This window comes from Alosa alosa, chromosome 3 (assembly GCF_017589495.1).
Source record: "Alosa alosa isolate M-15738 ecotype Scorff River chromosome 3, AALO_Geno_1.1, whole genome shotgun sequence".
Taxonomy (NCBI): domain Eukaryota; kingdom Metazoa; phylum Chordata; class Actinopteri; order Clupeiformes; family Clupeidae; genus Alosa; species Alosa alosa.
Window position 1 is genome coordinate 30,442,357 of NC_063191.1, and position 19,408 is coordinate 30,461,764.

General features: G+C 46.2%; 1 protein-coding gene and 1 pseudogene across 1 annotated transcript in view; one reads left to right on the plus strand and one right to left on the minus strand.

Moving 5' to 3' along the window:
• idh1 (isocitrate dehydrogenase (NADP(+)) 1) overlaps nt 1-3,018 on the plus strand; it is a 38,946-nt gene extending 35,928 nt beyond the window's left edge. The window contains exons 8-9 of the mRNA XM_048238629.1: nt 2,117-2,279; nt 2,373-3,018. Coding sequence (XP_048094586.1) covers nt 2,117-2,279; nt 2,373-2,466 — 257 coding nt within the window. The 3' untranslated portion in view covers nt 2,467-3,018. The remainder of the gene's footprint in view (nt 1-2,116; nt 2,280-2,372) is intronic.
• Nucleotides 3,019-5,889: 2,871 nt separating this feature from the next.
• Nucleotides 5,890-9,194, minus strand: LOC125291669 (annotated as a pseudogene).
• Nucleotides 9,195-19,408: the final 10,214 nt, after the last annotated feature.

A 19,408-nucleotide genomic window follows, 5' to 3' on the forward strand; every position in this document is an offset into this window, starting at 1 on the left:
CAAAATATATTGGGATATCAGTGTTGGTCCATATCGCCCAGCCCTACTCCTTGTGCAGTTAAATATTTCCAAACAGGTATGTGCTGTGTAGCCTACTTTTTTCTTATTTGCACAGCTCTATCTGTATGCCAATTGGTTTATTATATTGGCTTTTAACGGTAGCCTATGTTTTGTGTTACCTTTATTGTAAAGCTGTAGGCCTGTGTTGCCAATCAGGGTCTAACCCGAATATTGTTATTTGCACAGCCCTCAGAGCAACTGTATGCCTATTGGTATATGTTATTGTTTACACCTTTTTTGCACAGCTCTGTTAGAGCAGTCTGAAATGAATATAATTAAAACCGGCTGTGTTGTTATAATTGTTGTGTTTAGTGAATATATGAAGCACTTCGCTCTTTCTGTTTGAAATATCAATATCGTATCGACATCGTATATCGCCAATCAGCCCCAAAATATCGGGATATCAGTTTTGGTCCATATCGCCCAGCCCTAGTATGTCTCAATTAAGTTTAGTTAATAGCCTAATACCCTCCTCCTCTCCTTTGGTGTTTGGTGTTTCCCATAACTTCTAGCTGCAGTGTAGCCTATATCCTTAGCAATAAGTAGGCTAGATGCAGCCTTGGGTCTTGAACAGGGATGTAGGCTAGTGGAGGCCGCTAAACGCAAGCAGACTAAACGCAGTTTACCCACCACTGAAATTTCAGAAATAGTTTCTCCACCTCTTATTAGAGTTTATCCACCTCTCAAAAGACTTTATTCACCAATTACAACTGTTAGCATTTAAAAATCACACTGTATTTATCCACAATAACAATATGTACACTCGTCAACACTCTATGAACCACTTAATGCCATTTGTATTGTTATAAACATTTGACAATAACCGCGCCATCATCAAACATGTTCTGAATGCCTTTGCTAAAAATCTGATACCTTACTGTGATCACAGAATTCATAGTTTACCCACCTCTTATTTTACCACTACATTCCTGGTCTTGAAATATTCACAGGAATCCATAGGAATTAAATATTCATGTTGTTTTATCCAATATTAGTTGTGCAGATGTAGTCCATCTTATACACACGCATGAAGCCAACAAAGAAAATGCAAAAATAGAGCCTTTTGTGTAATTTTTCCATTTTGTGTAGTAATTCTAAATCAGAATCTGACACAATCCAAATGGTCTACAAGAAACCTCAGAAATGCAGAATTTTATTTCAGTATGCATTTTGGGTAACCAAAAGCCATTCCAAAACGCATGAGCATACCTTGGCAAATAATGGTCTAAAATACTGATTTTTCATTTTTATATTGATCTACTTTTGCACACAGCTTCGCAAGACCTGGTGCTAGGGCTCAATTGTGTTTCTAAAATCATATCAAGTGACCTAGAGGGCTGAAATGTAGTCAGTTCAGAGATGCTTGTTATCTCGCAGAAAGAAAAAAAACAATAGTCTAGGCTCTGTAACTCTGTGCCAGTGCTTCCTAAGAAACTACAGGATCTTAGCTTTCTAAAGATGTCCAGCATTTGGTGTCTTTACGTATTGTGGAGTGCTACAGCATGACGGTCATTCTTGAATTTTATGACAAAGAGGCCTAATTGGAGACGTTTGCGTGATGCGTTGTTATCACTGGTAACAACAGTTGTTATAAATTAATGCTTATTAAAATGCTCAAAACAATGCTCCATGAAGTGGGGGGATGGCGTTCCCCCGCGTCCAACGCCCACTACACCCCTGGACATACAATCATACTGTTGAAAATAACTGTTTTGTGAACTTTATTGAACATAGCCAGTGATTTAGGCGAAATTTATGGTGTTAATTACAGTGAAATATACAATAAAAAAAATAGGGTTTGAAACAGGTAAAAAAATGGAGTCATATTTTTTCTCCATGTTCAATGACTTTTAAAGACAGTCCAACCACTCTCAAAAAATGATGTGTACTCAATGTACTTGAGTAAAGTCATGAATACTCCCCAAAAATGATACTCGAGTAAAGTCCAGATCCCTCAAAATTGTACTCAAGTACTGTACTCAAGTAAATGTACTCCGTTACTGTCCGGCTCTGTATGGATGCTTGTCACATGTTCTCTATCATTCTCTCTATTCAGCCTCTATTTTTGCATGGACACGAGGTCTGGCCCATCGTGCGGAGCTGGACAAGAATACTGAGCTGCGTGTATTCGCAGAGGCACTGGAAGCTGTTTGCATTGAAACAATTGAAGCTGGATTCATGACCAAGGACTTGGCAGCTTGCATCAAGGGGTTACCAAAGTGAGTGAACTCATAAAAACATCTCAATAAACTGTGTTCATTCTTGCTGAATAACCGCTATGTATCTTATATCGTTTTCTGTTCTTTATGCAGTGTCCAGCGCTCAGATTTTCTCAACACCTTTGAGTTCCTAGATAAACTGGCAGAGAACCTAAAGACCAAGATGTCCAATCAGCCTAAACTCTGAATCTTCTCAGTACTCAGAAGATATACACACAAAGATGCATGAAGAAATATTAGAAACTTGTACGCCTTTTAATTTTGAAATTTGGAGATATATCCAGTGATAAGTACATTCACAGATTTGGTTAGACCATCCACATATTATCTGCCCATATGAGGCACTACATTCCAGTGGATGGACTTAAGTGCCTTTTCATGGCTCATGCTAAATTAAAATAAGACACCTATTGTCTAGCAGAAGTTTAAACAGAAACTGAAAGAAACCGCTTACAGCATTGACTGCACTTGTGTATGTATGGTTCATAACACTTTTTTTAATTGATGTACTAATAGTGAAATAGTTTTGTCTTTGTAAGGTATGTTATAGAATCTCTGAAATGCTGAAATATTTTAATAAAGTTGCACATCATATTTACTTTCAGAAGTCTCATTCAAGTCTTCAGTATTCAGTATAGATAGTATAACAAAGTGACTGTCAACACTTCTAGCATCGTAACAGAAATGTCTTTCAAGTCTCCCAACAGTGTAATGTTAATAAAAGAAAACATTCCACAAAGTTTCTGTTCTTGATGTATTGCTTTTCCTTGAATGGTGATGTTACCGACACCAACAATGTGGAAACAATGATTTGAATTATTAGCAGTATACAAGTTAGCCTAAAAATCTAGATGCACCCAAGCGGCAGCAAATGTAATTTGCAGTCAGGGTAGTCTAGCAACTCTCCGTTGACTTGCGAGCTCGAAAAATTAAACTTAGATCAGGCCAATCACATCGTGTATAGAGTTGGTGGGCGGGCTTAACATAATGATGATAAATGAGTTGCGACGGTTCTGCGTGAATTCCCTGCTACTTGAAAACAAAGAAGATGGATGCTGCTACTGGTGAACAGCGCGACACAAGTTAAGGTTTTTTTAAGTTGGCAAAAGTTTGATCAACTAGCCAACTAGCTCCGCTGATGGGAAAACGCATGGGACACATGAGTTGCAGCGCTATCCCATTGTGTGCAGAGGGAATTTGAAAGACAACCGTTTATCCTGCCCCCTCGGATTGAGCACTGCGAATGGTGAGTTCCCAGACCCTACATCTTGATGTGGGTCTGGCTCGTCAGACTAAGTTAAGTATTACCGGCCTCCAAGTCTAGGGAAGCTTGGGGCACGGCACAACCACGTTTCCTTACAGAATTATTGGTACCTCTACTAAAGTTGACTAAAAACCGGAATAAAAAATAATCTGTTGGTGATTTATTGTAATCTCACAATGAAAAAAATAGGAAAAATCCAACCTTGAAGGGAAGCAAATTTATTTTGCCGTAGCACTATAGAGAAGACGTTGCTGTGCCAAGCACATGGAGAATTGTGCCAGTAGCATCGCCGGTTCGAATCCGGCTCAATTTTACGAAAAGGAGGACGCCACTGTGCGGCGGACTTTGACCTACACACAATAGCCAGCGTCACGAAACTCTAATAATGTATATAATGCAGAGCACTACATTAAGCATCGCCCCCGTAGCACTGTTCAGAAGACGTTGCTGTGCCGAGCACATGATGAATTGTGCCAGTAGCATCGCCGGCTCGATGCTTCGTTGTCACGCGGTCTCCCGTTATATTACGCTATGCGGTCTGCCCGTGGTCAGCGCATTCCCGAGTGCAGGCGGGCACGCGAACTCTTATGCCAGCCAAGTGCGTGACTGTTTGCTTTCTGTTTGTTGTGCTTTTTACTGAGGGCATTCATATTAAAAAGTATATTTTTTGGGCTTTTTATGGCTTTAATTAAATAGGATAGTGGAGATTGACAGGAAGTGAGTGGGAGAGAGAGTCGGGGTGGGATCCGGAAAGGACCAGGGGGCGGGAATCGAACCCGGGTCGCCGGCGTACGGTGCAGGTGCCCCAGCCAGTCGCACCACTGCTGGGGCCGGGCATTCATATTAATCATTGATATCAATTGCAATAGCCAGAGAAATAAAAATCAATTTTACGAAAAGGAGGGCGCCGCTGTGCGGCGGACTTTGACCTACACGCAATAGCCAGCGTCGGCAGAAAGTGAAGTACTGAAAGGTTTCGGCACTAATTTATGTTCAAATTAAGTTTTAGATTGAAAAGTTGTGTTATATTTTCATAATCTTCATTCAGTGAACACATACAACCGTCAGTTTGTTAATTAACAGAGATTTCGTGAATATGACGCTCAGGCCCATAAACTATAAGTTTACCTGCAAACACCCATCTAGATGTGGAAGTAGATAGTGCAGTGGTCATGGACACAGTTTAGTACGTGGGAGACTGGTGTTCGATTCCCGCACAATACGGTTAGGCAGATTGAGCGCGCACGTGTACCAATGTCTCTGGAGAGAAGGTGCGCAATTTGAACAAGAAATCGGTTCTCAAAAGGAAGTTTTGATTGCAACAATTAGCTAGTTCATGCACCAGGGTGTAAATAGCATACATTAATATATACACCAGGGTACGAATAGCATCCACTTCTAACTATACATAGATGCAAACAGCATACCTTATTCATAGTGTATATTACACAGCTGAGCTATTCACACCCTGTGACGTAACAACAAAACATTTTTTTCGTTCGTTTTTTCGTTTTGTTTTTTTTTTTATTACATTGTGTGATCAATATGCCAGAATAAATGCACAGGGGTGCAAATAGCATACACTGATATTTGTACCAGACAAGGTATTAATAGAACACATTGCTGTGTGCACCAGGGTACGAATAGCATACATTGATATTTGTACCAGACGGGGGGTACGAATAGAATTCACATCTAATTGCACCAGGGTACGAATAGCATACACTGCTAATTGTACCAGGGGTGCAAATAGCCTCACCCTTTAAACTTTCTATAATCTCCTCCACTGAACCTGAAGTTGGGATTCCGGATATTACTCCTCTGCAGTGCTCGAATTACGACTGGCTCCCATGAAAGCAACCAAAGTCAAAAATCTAAGGGGGTTTCTCATATCTGAAGGTGTCTGGCATTGTAGTTAGGGAAAATTAGGCTTTTTTTTTACCAATATTAGCTTTTGAGATGTTTAACTAGAGGTTTTTAGGGGTGCTGAATCTATCCCATCCATTAGTTTTGAGTAAAAATGACTCCAGGTCCATAAAAAAATCCATAACAAGTGGTTTTATTGAACAATTACAAAACAAAACTTACTTAATCAGTTTAAAATTTAACAAACCTCATCCAACTCCCCTGCACTCCCTCACTCCTGTTATTATCTGGCTTGTTGAGTTGAGCAAGAGTTACCATGACAGTTCCCACAAGCAGAAATACATTTGACTCCTTGCTTTTTACTGCACCTGAGAGTGTCACAGTCTCCTGCACAGTTACAGCTGACAAACTTCAGAAGGTAGTCCGGGATCTGGTGTAGGGACTGGTGCATTATCGTGTTGTTCTTGTTTCCATCCATACTCAAGGACATCCAGTGATGGACTTTGTATCAGTAGCCAATCTCTGGTCTGGAGATATACCCACAAAGAGTGCTATGCTGCAGCTCCTGTAGTCTGAGGCAGTTGCTCAGGCTTGATACTAGTTATATAGTTACATTACATTACATTTGGCTGACGCTTTTTTTAGCCAAAGCGACTAACAACAGTTTAAGTTTTAGAGCAATTCTCAACAATTTTAGGACAATTTAAAAACATTAGAGTACAGTAAGAATAAGTGCATCAGTGAGTGCTGTTTTTAACAGTTACTTGTCAGTTTAAGACGGCTGGTGAGTGCTAGGATCAGCAAGACTTGTTGTAAGTGTTGCTATGAGAGGAGATGTTCTCTAAAGAGCTGGATCTTCAGGAGTTTTTTGAAAATGGAGAAGGATGTCCCTGCCCTTGTAGGAACTGGCAGTGTGTTCCACCAACGAGGAACAACAGATGAGAAAAAAGTTTGGATTGGCTTGAGCGTGCACCGGTGGTAGAGCTAGACGTCGTTAGTCTGAGGAGCCTTAGCGGTCTGGAGGTAGCGTATGTCTGTATGAGGGCATTCAAGTAGGTGGGAGCAGAACCTGAGACTACTTTGTAGGCAAGCGTTAGAGCCTTGAATTTGATGCGGGCCGCCATAGGTAGCCAGTGTAGCTGGATGAGCAACCCTTTTGGGTTGGTTGTAGACCAGCCCAGCCGCCGCTTCTGGATCATCTGAAGTGGTTTCACTGCGCAGGCTGGGAGACCTGTCAGGAGGGCATTGCAGTAGTCGAGTCGTGAGATGACTATTGCCTGAACCAGAAGTTGGGTAGCATCTTGAGTCAAGTAAGTCCTGATTTTCCGTTATGTTGTAGAGTCTTGGCGGCATGACCCGGGCGACTGAGGCAACATAATCTGAGAAGTTTAGTTGGTTGTCGAGAACAACTCCTAGATTTCTTGCAGTCCTGGTAAGTGAAACAGACAGGGAGTCAAATTTGATGTTGATGTTGTGGTGTATGGTAGATTTAGCTGGGAGGACCAGCAGTTCAGTCTTTGAGAGGTTCAGCTGGAGGTGGTGTGCCTTCAACAATGTAGCTATGTCTGAGAGGCAATCCGAGATCTGTGCTGAAACCAAGGGGTCATCAGGTGGAAAGGACAGATAGAGCTGTGTGTCGTCTGCATAGCAGTGGTATGAGAAGCCATGTGAACGGATAATCTGTCCCAAGGAGGTGGTGTAGATAGCAAAGAGAAGGGGGCCCAGCACTGAGCCCTGGGGGACCCCTGTGGTGAGATGGTGAGGTGCAGATAGCTGACCAAGAGAGCAGAACCGGAGATTCCCATGTTAGCGAGTACAGAGAGAAGGATGCGGTGATTCACCGTGTCAAAGGCAGCCGATAAGTCAAGCAGAATGAGTACTGATGACCGAGCGGTCGCCCTGGCTTCTTTTAAGGCTTCTGTTACAGACAGCAGAGCCGTTTCAGTAGAGTGGCCGCTTTTTTGAACCCAGACTGATTTGGATCCAGAAGGTTGTTCTGTGAAAGGAAGTCAGAGACCTGTTTGGAGACTGCTTTCGTTCAATGCCTTTGGATAGGAAAGGCAGGAGTGAGACAGGGCGGTAGTTCTCGACTTGAGCAGGGTTGAGAGAAGCTTTCTTAAATAACGGTGTTACCGGGCCACTTTGAACGCTGTTGGAAATGTGCGGGGAGGTTAGCGAGGCATTGATCACATGTGTGATAGCTGGGCGATGGTCGGGCTGATGGACTGAAGTAGGCTCGTAGGGTATAGGGTCCAGCGAGCATGTGGTAGGATGGCTGCATGTCAGGAGTCTAGATACTTCACTCGGAGAGAGGCGTGAATGCTGAAAAAAGATGTACCAGCAGTCCCTAGAGGTTGTAGGAGTCGCGGTATCTGAGTCAGATGCGTTGAGTGGGCATGTAGAGAATTGACTGCGAAATGAGGCGAGGGTATCTGCAGTAAGGCTGGATGGAGGAGGAGGCAGCTGAGGGTTGAGTAGCGATTTGAAGGTTGAGAAGAGTTTTCGAGTGTCTGTAAGCGCTGTTGATTTTGTCATTGTAGAAAGCCGCCTTAGCAGCAGTGATGCTGGCTGAGAAGGAGGTCAGGAGTGTCTGGTAGTTTTGAGGTCATCAGTTAGTTTGGATTTGTGCCATTTCCTCTCCGCGCTCTGAGTTTGGTGCGCCATGCGATCGGAGGGTATCATTTAGCCATGGATGAGAGTGTTTGGATCGAGCTGGCCTTGTGGTAAGAGGGCACAGCTCGTCTAGACACGAGGTCAGTGTGGAGCAGAGCGAGTCTGTGGCCTCATTAACCTCCAGAGAGGAGAAGGTGTTGAGTGGAGGTAGACCAGATGCAACCACAGAGGAGAAGTGCGTTGGAGACAGGTTCCGGATGTTGCGGCGGAACGTGACCATCGGCTGAGGAGCCGGAGGCTGTTCTGTCAGGCTGACGTTGAACTGGATGAAGAAGTGGTCAGAAAGATGGAGAGGCGTCACCATGAGGGTGTCTGTGCTGCAGTTCCGAGTGAAGATCAAGTCAAGCTCTTTGCAAGCTTTGTGAGTCGGTGGGCTTTGAACCAGTTTGAGGTCAAAGGAGTGGATCAGGGCCAGAAAGTCCGCTGAGCCTGGGGCATCTAAGTGAATGTTCATATCACCGAGAACAAGAAGTGGACAGTCATGCTCAGGGATGGAGGACAGCAGAGTGTCAAGTTCGTCCATAAAGTCACCTAGTTGGCCTGGAGGGCGGTAGATGACCAGCACGTAGAGTTTTGCTGGGGCGGTCACTGTGATGGCATGGAATTCAAATGAGACATATTAGTTTGAAGGCAGTAGCGGGTGAATTTCCATTTGTTGGAGATCAGCAGGCCCGTCCCGCCTCCCTCGTCCCAGATAGGCGAGAGGTGTGGGATAGTGTAAGGTTAGTGGAGAGTGCAGCCGGGGTGGCAGTGTTCTCTGGTTTGATCCAAGTCTCAGTGAGAGCAAGGAGTTCCAATGAAAGGTGGTTGGCATAGCCAGCTATGAAGTCCGTTTTGTTGACTGCGGATTGACAGTTCCACAAGCCCATGGAGAAGGAGGTTTCTGTAGGTAAGGACCGCTTAAGTTGCTGGAGGTTAAGGTGATTTCTGCCCCTTTTGGCATGATGCCGTTTTCTGCGATGGCCGGTGATAACAGATATGGTGGAATGGCACATTTTTGCCTTTGTCGGCGCCTGTGCTCGGTGAACTTGCACAGGTAAACTTGTCTTGACCGCGTCCGTCTTAAACGAGTACGGCTGAAACGAGGGCTGCCGCTTACGCTGACGCTTCATATAGTATCTTACAAAACTGAGTACACCCTTCACATTTTTGTAAATATTTTATTATATCTTTTCATGGTTTCTATTCAGCTTGGATAACAGCTTGGTGTAAATCTACTGTTTGCTCAAAACAACACAACACACAGCCATTAATGTCTAAACCGCTGGCGACACAAGTGAGTACACCCCTGAAGTGAAAGTGAAAATGTCCAAATTGGGCGCAATTAGACAATTTCCCCTCCCCGGTGTCATGTGACTTGATAGTGTTACAAAGTTTCAGGTGTGAAAGGGGAGCAGGTGTGTTGGTGGTGTTATCACTCTCACACTCTCATACTGGTCACTGGAAATTCAACATGGGACCTCATGGCAAAGAACTCTCTGAGGTTCTGAAAAAACATTGTTGCTCTACATAAAGATGGCTAGGCTACAAAAAGATTGCCAACACCCTGAAACTGAGCTGCAGCATGGTGGCCATGACCATACAGCGGTTTAACAGGACAGGTTACACTCAGAACAGGCTTCGCCATGGTTGACCAAAGAAGTTGAGTGTGCAGCGTCGTATCCCGATGTTGTCTTTGGAAAATAAGCATATGAGTGCTGCCAATATTGCTGCAGAGGTTGAAGGGGTTGGGGGTCAGTGCTCAGACTATACGCCGCACACTGCATCAAATTGGTCTGCATGGCTTTCGTCCCAGAAGGAAGCCTCTTCTAAAGATGATGCCCGCAAACAGTTTGCTGAAGACAAGCAGACTAAGGACATGGATAACTGGAACCATGTCCTGTGGTCTGATAAGACCAAGTGTAGTAACCGAGTCCATGTTTGATGCTTGATTGATTGGTAAGACAATGTAACCAAGAACAGTATCATCATGCAGCTTTTAGCTACTTTCTTACTGCATTCTGAAACACAGCCGTAAGGTTACCACACCCAATAACTAGCGCCATCTAGTGGACAACAAAACATTGCAAAGAAACCCCACTTTCCTACATCTCCCCCCTCTTAAGCATAAACATATTACCTAGGCAAAATTACAACCTCCTCTAACCCACCACCCACACTGATCAGTATTAAACTGCATTAAACTTCAAGTTCAATATAAAGTCCATGGGTATTCCTTTTTTTAATTTATTTTTTTAGTTAATCTCAAAATCTCTCAAATGTGCAGGTGGTCTTCTCAAACGGTTTGAGTGTCTTTCCACCTCCCAAGGTTTTTCCATCTCCACCTCCTGAGGTCTCTCCATCCCCGTTACGCATGGCACCGGCTCTGTCCCTGAGGTCTCTTCTGGATTTGCGGTGTGTTCTGGTGAGACGGGCTCAGGTAAAGGTGCTGATGGGACAGTGACTAGACCAGAAGAGGCAAAGCTGCCGACATCTGCATCCTGGATCTCTTCAGGTGACTCTGTCCGCTAATGAATCTGGTCCACATGCCTTCTAACTATTCGCCCATCTGCCAGCATCACCTTGTAGGCAGTCACTGCCAGGATGTTTCCTGGAACCCACCTCGGCCCCAGACCAAAATTCTTTGTGAGGACTGGATCATCATATACCATATGGAGAAGCATCACACGACAGCACAATCTCTTTTTCTGGGTCATAACGAACTAAGACCTCAGCAGACTGCAACAGTCTCTTTGATTCTTGAAATGCAGCTTGCTGCTCTGTTCCCCATGTCCATTTTGTGTCTTTACACAGCAACTTGTGCACCGGAGCCAAAATAGTGGCTAAGTTGGGCAGGAACTTATTATAGTAATTTAACAGTCCCAAATAAGCCTTAAGCTCTGTCACATTTGATGGTGGTGGGGCATTCTCGATGGCTTGTAATTTCTCTGAGACTGGATGTAGGCCCATGGCGTCCACCTTGTGCCCGAGGAAGACCACTTCACTCGCCATGAAAGAGCACTTGCTTCTTTTGAGCCGCAGCCCCGCATCCTGTAATCGCTGCAACACCAACTGTAGTGTGTCAAGGTGCTCTTGGTCATTCCGACCTGTCAGGAGAATGTCATCCAAAAAAATGGCTACATGGGGGATGCCCTGCAAAAGCTAGGACTTTATAGATGAATAACCCTTTGTGAGTGTTCACCGTCACATACTTCTTTGACTCCTCATCCAAAGCAATTTGGTGATATGCATGACTCATGTCCAACTTGCTACATTTTTCTCCCCCTGACAGGTTTGCAAACAAGTCCTCTAGTCTGGGAATAGGGTATTGCTCAATTTTTGACACTCTGTTGACAGTCAATTTATAATCCCCACACAACCTTACTGAATTATCTGGTTTCAGTACTGGTACTATAGGAGTTGCCATTTCTGAATATTCAAACTCAGCCTCCACTTTAGCCCGCATGGCATATGGGGCTGGTCGTGGTTTAAAAAATCTGGGTGTTGCGTCTTTATCCACATATATCTTTGCAGGTGGTCGCCTCAGCTTACCTAATTCTTCCTCCTCGTTTTGTGTAAGGACCTCCTGTAATGTTCGCATTGTTGTGCCAGTCATGTGATTAATTGCTCCCCATTCCATTCCCAGTTCTTTTATCCAGCCTCTCCCAAAATTTATTTTTGTTTCATTCACTGTCAAAGTCATTGTGAGGGGTGCTACTTTTGGAATTCCAGTGTCCAGTATGCTATTCATCACAAACATGACATCCTCATCCTCCGAATCATGTTCCTTTCTCCCACCTATATGGTGAGTTTTCTGTGTTTGCCCCCATCTACTAGTCTTTTTCCTTTCACTTTTTCCCTGTGACGACCCCAATGAGACTGTAGATCTACACATCTTTTTAATATGCCCCTTCTTGCCGCAGTTACGACCTTTTTCAGATATGAATCTACACTCATTTGCTCATTACCGCACCTGTAGCATGCTCTACTGCGCTCACCACTCGCCTCTGATCGTGCAGTAGCCATCTTGTGCACCTCCTGATGCCTTGCAGACCAAGACGACTCCGAAAATTGGTAAATGGTGTAAAACAGTGATTTATTTGCATGACTAGGCCGATGCCCGAGGCACCCCCATCAAAAAACTGTTGGTAGCATCGGCTAACTAGCGCCAGATTTCTAAGTGCAGGGGACAAGCCGAGATGAGCTATGAGACATACGTTCACACTCGGTATCATGTTTCAACACACTTTAGGTCAATATCACACCGGAATTCTCCTTTAATACTGGTTTTACTTGACTTTTCTCTGTTGTTCTTGGTCTTAGTATTCTATCTACTTTTGGTTTGGAGCTCAGTTTCTCTTTTGGTGCACAGACAGGGGTTCTCCCAACATCCAGGTCAGTTTCAGAGTCAGAGTGTTCTGTATCTGTAACTTCATGACTTTCTGTGTCATTTCTGTCTGGCTCACACTCATCTGCTGGACATGTTCATCACCTGAGCTCACGGAAATTCTGTCAGAAACTTCTTTCCTGCTCAGTAGACGTTCCACGTAATCCTTGTATGTCCTGTGTGGTCTGTCGTACTCCACATCAGATGAAGAATCGGTCATTTCTTTCACCTCTTCACAGTGTGTTGTCATCTTCGGTCTTTGTTTCTTTCTTGTTGAACGTGTTCTCGGTCTAGCAGGAGCCTTTTCACATGCTTGATCCTCTGGCATCCTCACTGCATGCCCAATAGGTAACAGGTGATCGCGATGGATGGTCCTTACACTTCTGCCTCCCTCAGGTCTTACACGGTACACAGGTAAGTTTGGTAGCTTTCCTACGACCACATGTGGTAGTGAACTCCATCTGCTCAAGCTTGTGTTTCCCTTTTAATCCCAAATTTCTCAGCAGAACCCGATCTCCCTCTTGTAAGTTTTGAAAACTAACTCTCTTGTCATAGGCTCTCTTGTTGTGTAGGTGGGTCTTGTCTGCAGCTTGATTTGCCAGTTAGTAAGCTCTTTGCAGGTCACGCTTCAAGTTTGCCACATGCTAAAAAGTGGTTTGCGTCTTCGTTCCCATCACTTGACGTTCTGAAGCACAGGTCTACTGGGAGTCTTGCTTCCCTGCCGAACATCAAGTATCCCGTCGCATCACTCTTGGTGCTGTTATACGCATGAACTAATGAAGCTACATGCTGACTCCAGGATTTCTTCTTTTCTTGGCCTAAAGTAGCCAACAGAGAGAGCAGAGTCCGGTTGAAACGCTCCGGCTGGGGATCCCCTTGGGGATGATACGGAGTCGTTCGAGATTTGTGTATGCCCAAGATCATCAGAAGCTCTCTTATCAACCGTGACTCAAAATATCTACCCTGATCAGAGTGAATCCTGGTAGGCAATTCGTAGTTTACGAAATACTTCTCGACCAGAATCTTTGCCACTGTCAAGGCTTTCTGATTCCTAGCCGGGAAAGCTTGAGCGTATCTGATAAAGTGGTCTGTCACATATGCCTCTGCTATCTGGTTCCATTGACAAAAAGTCAATGCACACAAGGTCCATTGGACCACTGCTGACAATTTGATGCAAGGGAGCAGCTTTCTTACAAGGGTTTTGCGTGTTATGCACCGTCCACAATTTCTGACATATTCCTCTACATTAATTTGCCATCTTTGGCCAGTAGAATCTAGCTCTTAGGAGGTCAGTGGCTCTTTCTACTCCTAAGTAGCCCATGTCATCATGTAGAGAGTGCAACACCAACTTTCTATATTCTGCAGGCAATACAAGCTGTAGTGCCTCCTCTGCAGCTTTCTTACTTGCTCTATACAAGAGTCCATCTTTCATCACTAGTCTGCTAACCCCCCTCTTCATCAACAGCATTTCAGCATCCAAATTTTTGTTACTAGGCCAAACTCCTTGTTTCACAGCCTCAATCACAAGCCTTCCTCTGAGCTTCAACCAAATCAGCCTTTGACAGCTTTCTTCATCAGTCTTTGGAACGTTGCAGGTGCTCCGGTAATGCCCTGTGACATCCTTTCGAATTCGAAGAGGAAAAATAAAGGCGTTTTTCTCCTTGTCCTTGTGAGAGAGAGGCTTAGCAACCCCCAACTCACATTTAAGGGATGGGCGTGTCCAGAAAACTCCAGTGGTTGAAGGGTTGGCAGACAACAAATAGCTCTCGAGTTTTAAGTGATAAAGGTGCAGGTTTATTTACAGTGCGCAGGTGCAATATATGAAATAACAAACAAAAATACTTTGGAAAAGAAAAGAAAACCGGCCATCATAGGCATTACAAACTCACTCATACAGCCTCGCAGCAAGCTGACGCAGTACTCTGCCATTCCAAACTACTCCCTCCATTCCACTCTCTTTCTCCCTTAAATAGGCCTACCAATCAAAAGTGAATTGGTAGAGCTCACTGTCCAACAGGGTGTAATACATAAGGAATAACTATAGACCTTTTCCATACACATACAACACATAATTTTACCATACAAAGTACATAAATGGCCACACATATACTTTACATACAGACAGGGACTTTACATGCAACAATCAGAACAAATAATAAACTAATTAAACACATGCCAACTCACCACCCCCGCGCCAAACAACCCACTTTCCACTGTGAATAAGGAACTGGCTCCAATGTGGTTCGTGTTTCCCCAGGGGACCAGTATTCGGACGTACCCAGCAGAACGTTGTTAAACAAGATGCGTGAGTGTTGTGTATGTTTCAAAAGTGAGTTTATTGCTACTCTGAATGAACAATGGAGCTGAATCAGTGGGTACCTCACTGTTAAGCTATGTATGTTGATAAATAAATGTAGTAGACTGAACTGACATGCATTGTGGTTGTTTTAAATGTAATGTTTGTAGCGGTCGCTAGCACGGTAGGCTTTGAAACGCTGCGGGTCGATGTATGTGATGCACGTTGGGAACTGTATGCGTTTATCAGTGTATATGCTATGTGGGAGCTGCGTGTAGGGAATTAAGGCTCACTAACGGTGAGACCCGTGAAAGCGAGACCTTCGCTTTTCACATTTCCTCCCCCCTCGGAAGGCTCGTCACTAGGGTGACGAGACAGGAAGTCTGCAACAGGGTTCTGTTTCCCTGCCCTGTACTGAACCTGAAATCTGAATGGCTGCATGGACAAAAACCATCGGGTTATGCGTGCATTTGAGTCTTTCATTTTTCCCAACCACTGCAATGCCCTATGGTCAGTTTCAAGTATAAAGTCTCTACCCAACAGGTAATACTTAAAAGTGTCCAAGGCCCATTTCACTGCCAGGCACTCCAGCTCCACCACAGAGTACCTGGTCTCACGGGGAAAGAGCTTACGGCTTATGTAAGCCACAGGCTTTTGCTGCTCCGCCTCCCCCTGTAGAAGAACCGCCCCCAGTCCGACTCCAGAGGCATCCGTCTGCACAGTAAACTGTCTCTCAAAGTCCGGACTCTGCAGCACGGGCTCACTGAGCAATGTCCTTTTTAAGTCCTGGAAAGCCCGTTCATGCACCTCCTCCCAACGGACCTGTACAGCACCCGCCTTCCGGGTCAGATTGGTGAGAGGTGCTGCTCGGTAGCAAAGTTCGATGAACCTCCTGTACCACCCGGCAAGCCCCAAGAACAACCTTATGTCCTTTTTTGGTCTGGGGTCGGCGGACAGTCCCGACAGCTTCGACCTTATCCTTTTGAGGCCTTATCACCCCACCTCCAAGAATGTGTCCAAGATACCTGACCTCCTGTTGAGCCAGGGCACATTTTTTTTTGCTGGATTGTCAGCCCTGCATTGTGAATCGCGCCCACAGCACCTCTGCCAAATGTTCCAGGTGCTCCTGCCAGGTGGCGCTATACACAACTATGTCGTCCAGATATGCCGCTGCAAAGGTACCAGTGCCCTCCAAGACCTGGTCCATTAGTCTTTGGAAGGTGGCTGGCGCCCCCTGCAGGCCAAAAGGCATAACCTTAAACTGGTACAGGCCTTGTGGGGTACGGAAGGCAGTGTATGGCTTAGCTCCCTCAGCCAACGGGACCTGCCAATAACCCTCACAAAGGTCCAAGGTAGAGATGAAGTGAGCCCTTCCAAGGCGCTCTATGAGGTCCTCAAGCCTCGGCATTGGGTACGCATCAAAATTTGACTGAGCATTGTCCTGCCTGAAGTCAATGCAAAACCGAATGCTCCCATCTTTCTTTGGCACTAGGACTACTGGGCTGCTCCACCCACTGTAGGAGCGCTCAATGACCCCAAGCTGCTTCATCACCTCCAACTCCTCCTGGAGTGCAGGCAACAAGCGCTCAGGGATTCTGTACATCCTCTGTCTCACCGGCCGGGAGTCTTTCAAGAGGATGTCATGCTCCACCACCGAGGTACACCCCGGCTGCTCTGAAAACAGGCCCTCAGGCATGATGGCCTGCAATTCCAACACCTGCTCAGCAGTCAGGTGTGAGAGGTCCAACTCAGTGGCACCCGACACCCGGGGGAAAACTGCTCCGGAGTTTCCTCCTCCACCACTGCTTGCACCATCAGCTGGTGGCTGAGCGGCAACTCCCGTTCATGCCACTCCTTGAGGAGATTGACGTGGAAGACTTGCTTTGTCTTCCGCCTCTCTGGCATCTCCAACTCGTAGGTCACCGGCCCCAGCTGACGTGTAATCCGATAGGGCCCCTGCCATCGGGCCAGAAGCTTGTTCTCCGACGTTGGCAAAAGCAAAAGAACCTGCTGTCCTGTCTTGAAGGTCCTCTGCCTTGCTGACTTGTCGTACCAACGAGCTTGGGTCTGCTGGGCCTGCTGCATGTTCTCCTCCACAAGACTTGCCATCTCCTCCATTTTGTCCCGCATTCTGAGGACATAGGTGAGCAAGCTGTGGGTCTCGGCAGGCCTTGGCCTCACCCAGGCCTCCCGCAGTAAATCCAGAGGGCCCCTCACCTGGCGCCCGTACAAGAGTTCAAAGGGCGAGAACCCAGTAGAGGCTTGGGGCACCTCCCTGTAGGCGAAGAGGAGGTATGGAAGCCATTGGTCCCAGTCTTTGCCGTTGGCTGCAACAAATTTCCTCAGCATACTCTTCAACGTCCGGTTATACCTCTCCACCAGCCCATCAGTCTGAGGGTGGTAGGGAGTGGTCCGTATTCCCCTTATCCCCAGTAAACTGTACACTTGTCTGAGTGTTTTGGATAGGAATGCCGTGCCCTGGTCTGTGATGATCTCCTCTGGAATGCCTACCCTAGAGATCAACTGAAGCAAGACACGGGCAATCGCCCCAGCTGTGATCTTTAGTACTTTTGTACCTCACTGTATAGCCCTGGCCAATAGAACCGCCCAGCTATTCTCTCCAGGGTTTTAACATTACCCAGGTGTCCTGCCCATGGGATATCATGGCCTAAGGCCAGCACATTGTCTCTGAGACCTTTTGGGACTACCAGCTGCTCAACACCGCCCCCTTCAGGTTGGTGGTACAATAGGCCCGCCCGGATAAAATAGTGTTCCCCAGATAAAGCTGTGGCTAGACCTGTCTTCTTGCCCTCTACCTCCGTCACTTTACTGAAAGGCTCAGTTAAAGACTCATCGTCTTTCTGCAGATCACCAAAGTTACTGGGAAGCTCTGACCAGTCTTTTCCTGTAACCTCTGGAACTGGTCCCTGCTCTCCCATCTTCTGCACTGTTCCCTGCAGTTTTTCTCGTCGCCTCTGTCTGCGACTCTTATGCATCTTGACACACTCAGGGGGGCTAATGTCAGCATGGCTATATGGCATGTCTAGTAGTGTTGTCATATCAGGAGTCTTCTCTGCCTCAGCCTGTGCTTGGGACCGTGTTACCACCATGCTAACTGGCTTGGAGGAATGCACCAGCTCCGGTAGTATCAGCACATCCTGCCCCAACACTACAGGATGGCTTAACCCCTTCACCACACCAGCCGTTTGACAATAGGCCTGGCCTCTGACCTCAAGATAAATCTCTGCCACAGGATAAACATGCTCGTCTCCATTGACACAGCAAACCCTTAGTTGCCCATTCCCCAGCTCATCTGACCTCTCTATCAGATGAGGCTGAACTAAGGTCTGTGTGCTGCCTGTGTCTAGGAGTGCCACTGTAGCTCGGCCATTCACCCTAACGGGGGTAGTTTGGACTCTTCCAACATACTGTCCAGCTTCCTTACCAGGTCTAGGTACACTGCACATGCTTGCTCCCTTGGCTTTTCGGACGGGGCAGTCCCTAATCATGTGCCCTGCCTGATTACAAAAGTGACATATGACACTGGCTCTATTCAGGGGGGTTGTATGTGCTGGGGCCTGTCTAGGCTGTGAAGTGGAGGGAGCAGGGTAGGTTTGCCTAGGATGTGTGGTAGAGGGGGAAATGTAGGTCTGTGTGTCAGGTGTCCTACCCTGCCCAAAACCCTTAGGACCAACTCCACCACTGTATCCCCCAGACTTACCTCCGGCTGCAGGCCGGCTAAAGCTCTGGAACCAGAAGGTCTTTGGTCCTCGACGAGCACCCTGGAATGCCTCCACGAGCTCTGCAGCTTTCTGGCCTGTAGTCGGGTTGTGCTCCTTCACCCAAACACGCACCTCCGGAACCAGGGAACGCAGGTACTGCTCCAGGATGAAGATTTCTCCTATCTCCTCCACAGTCTTCCCTGCTGGTTTAATCCACTTTCGATAGAGGTCCTTCAGGCGATTGTATAACTCCCTAGGGGTCTCCCCTGGTCGGACTTCGGGATCTCGGAACCGTTGCCTGTAGATCTCCTCGTTGATCTCATACTTTGCTAGTATGGCCTCCTTAACATTACCATAGTCCAGGGCCTCTACCATGTCCATAGCCACATAAGCAGCCCGAGCCCGCCCTGTGAGATAAGGCACCAGGTACACGGCCCAGTCGGCTCTTGGCCACCTATAGGCCATGGCCAGTCTCTCAAAGGTGGTGAGATATTGTTCAATGTCATCTCCTTCCTCTTAGCCTAGGCACTGCTGCCCTGGTCCAAGCTGCTGGAGTCGGTGCGGCTGGGTCGGGTGCTGGATACTGTGGGGCTGCTGGAGGTCCCTTCTTCTTCAGCTTCCCGGAGGGCGCCACTATCCCACCGCTGCCACCAATTGTGAGAGAGAGGCTTTGCAACCCCCAACTCACATTTAAGGGATGGGCGTGTCCAGAAAACTCCAGTGGTTGAAGGGTTGGCAGACAACAAATAGCTCGAGTTTTAAGTGATAAAGGTGCAGGTTTATTTACAGTGCGCCCAGGTGCAATATATGAAATAACAAACAAACAAAAATACTTTGGAAAGAAAAGAAAACCGGCCATCATAGGTATTACAAACTCACACATACAGCCTCGCGAGCAAGCTGGCCTTGGTACTCTGCCATTCAAACTACTCCCTCCATTCC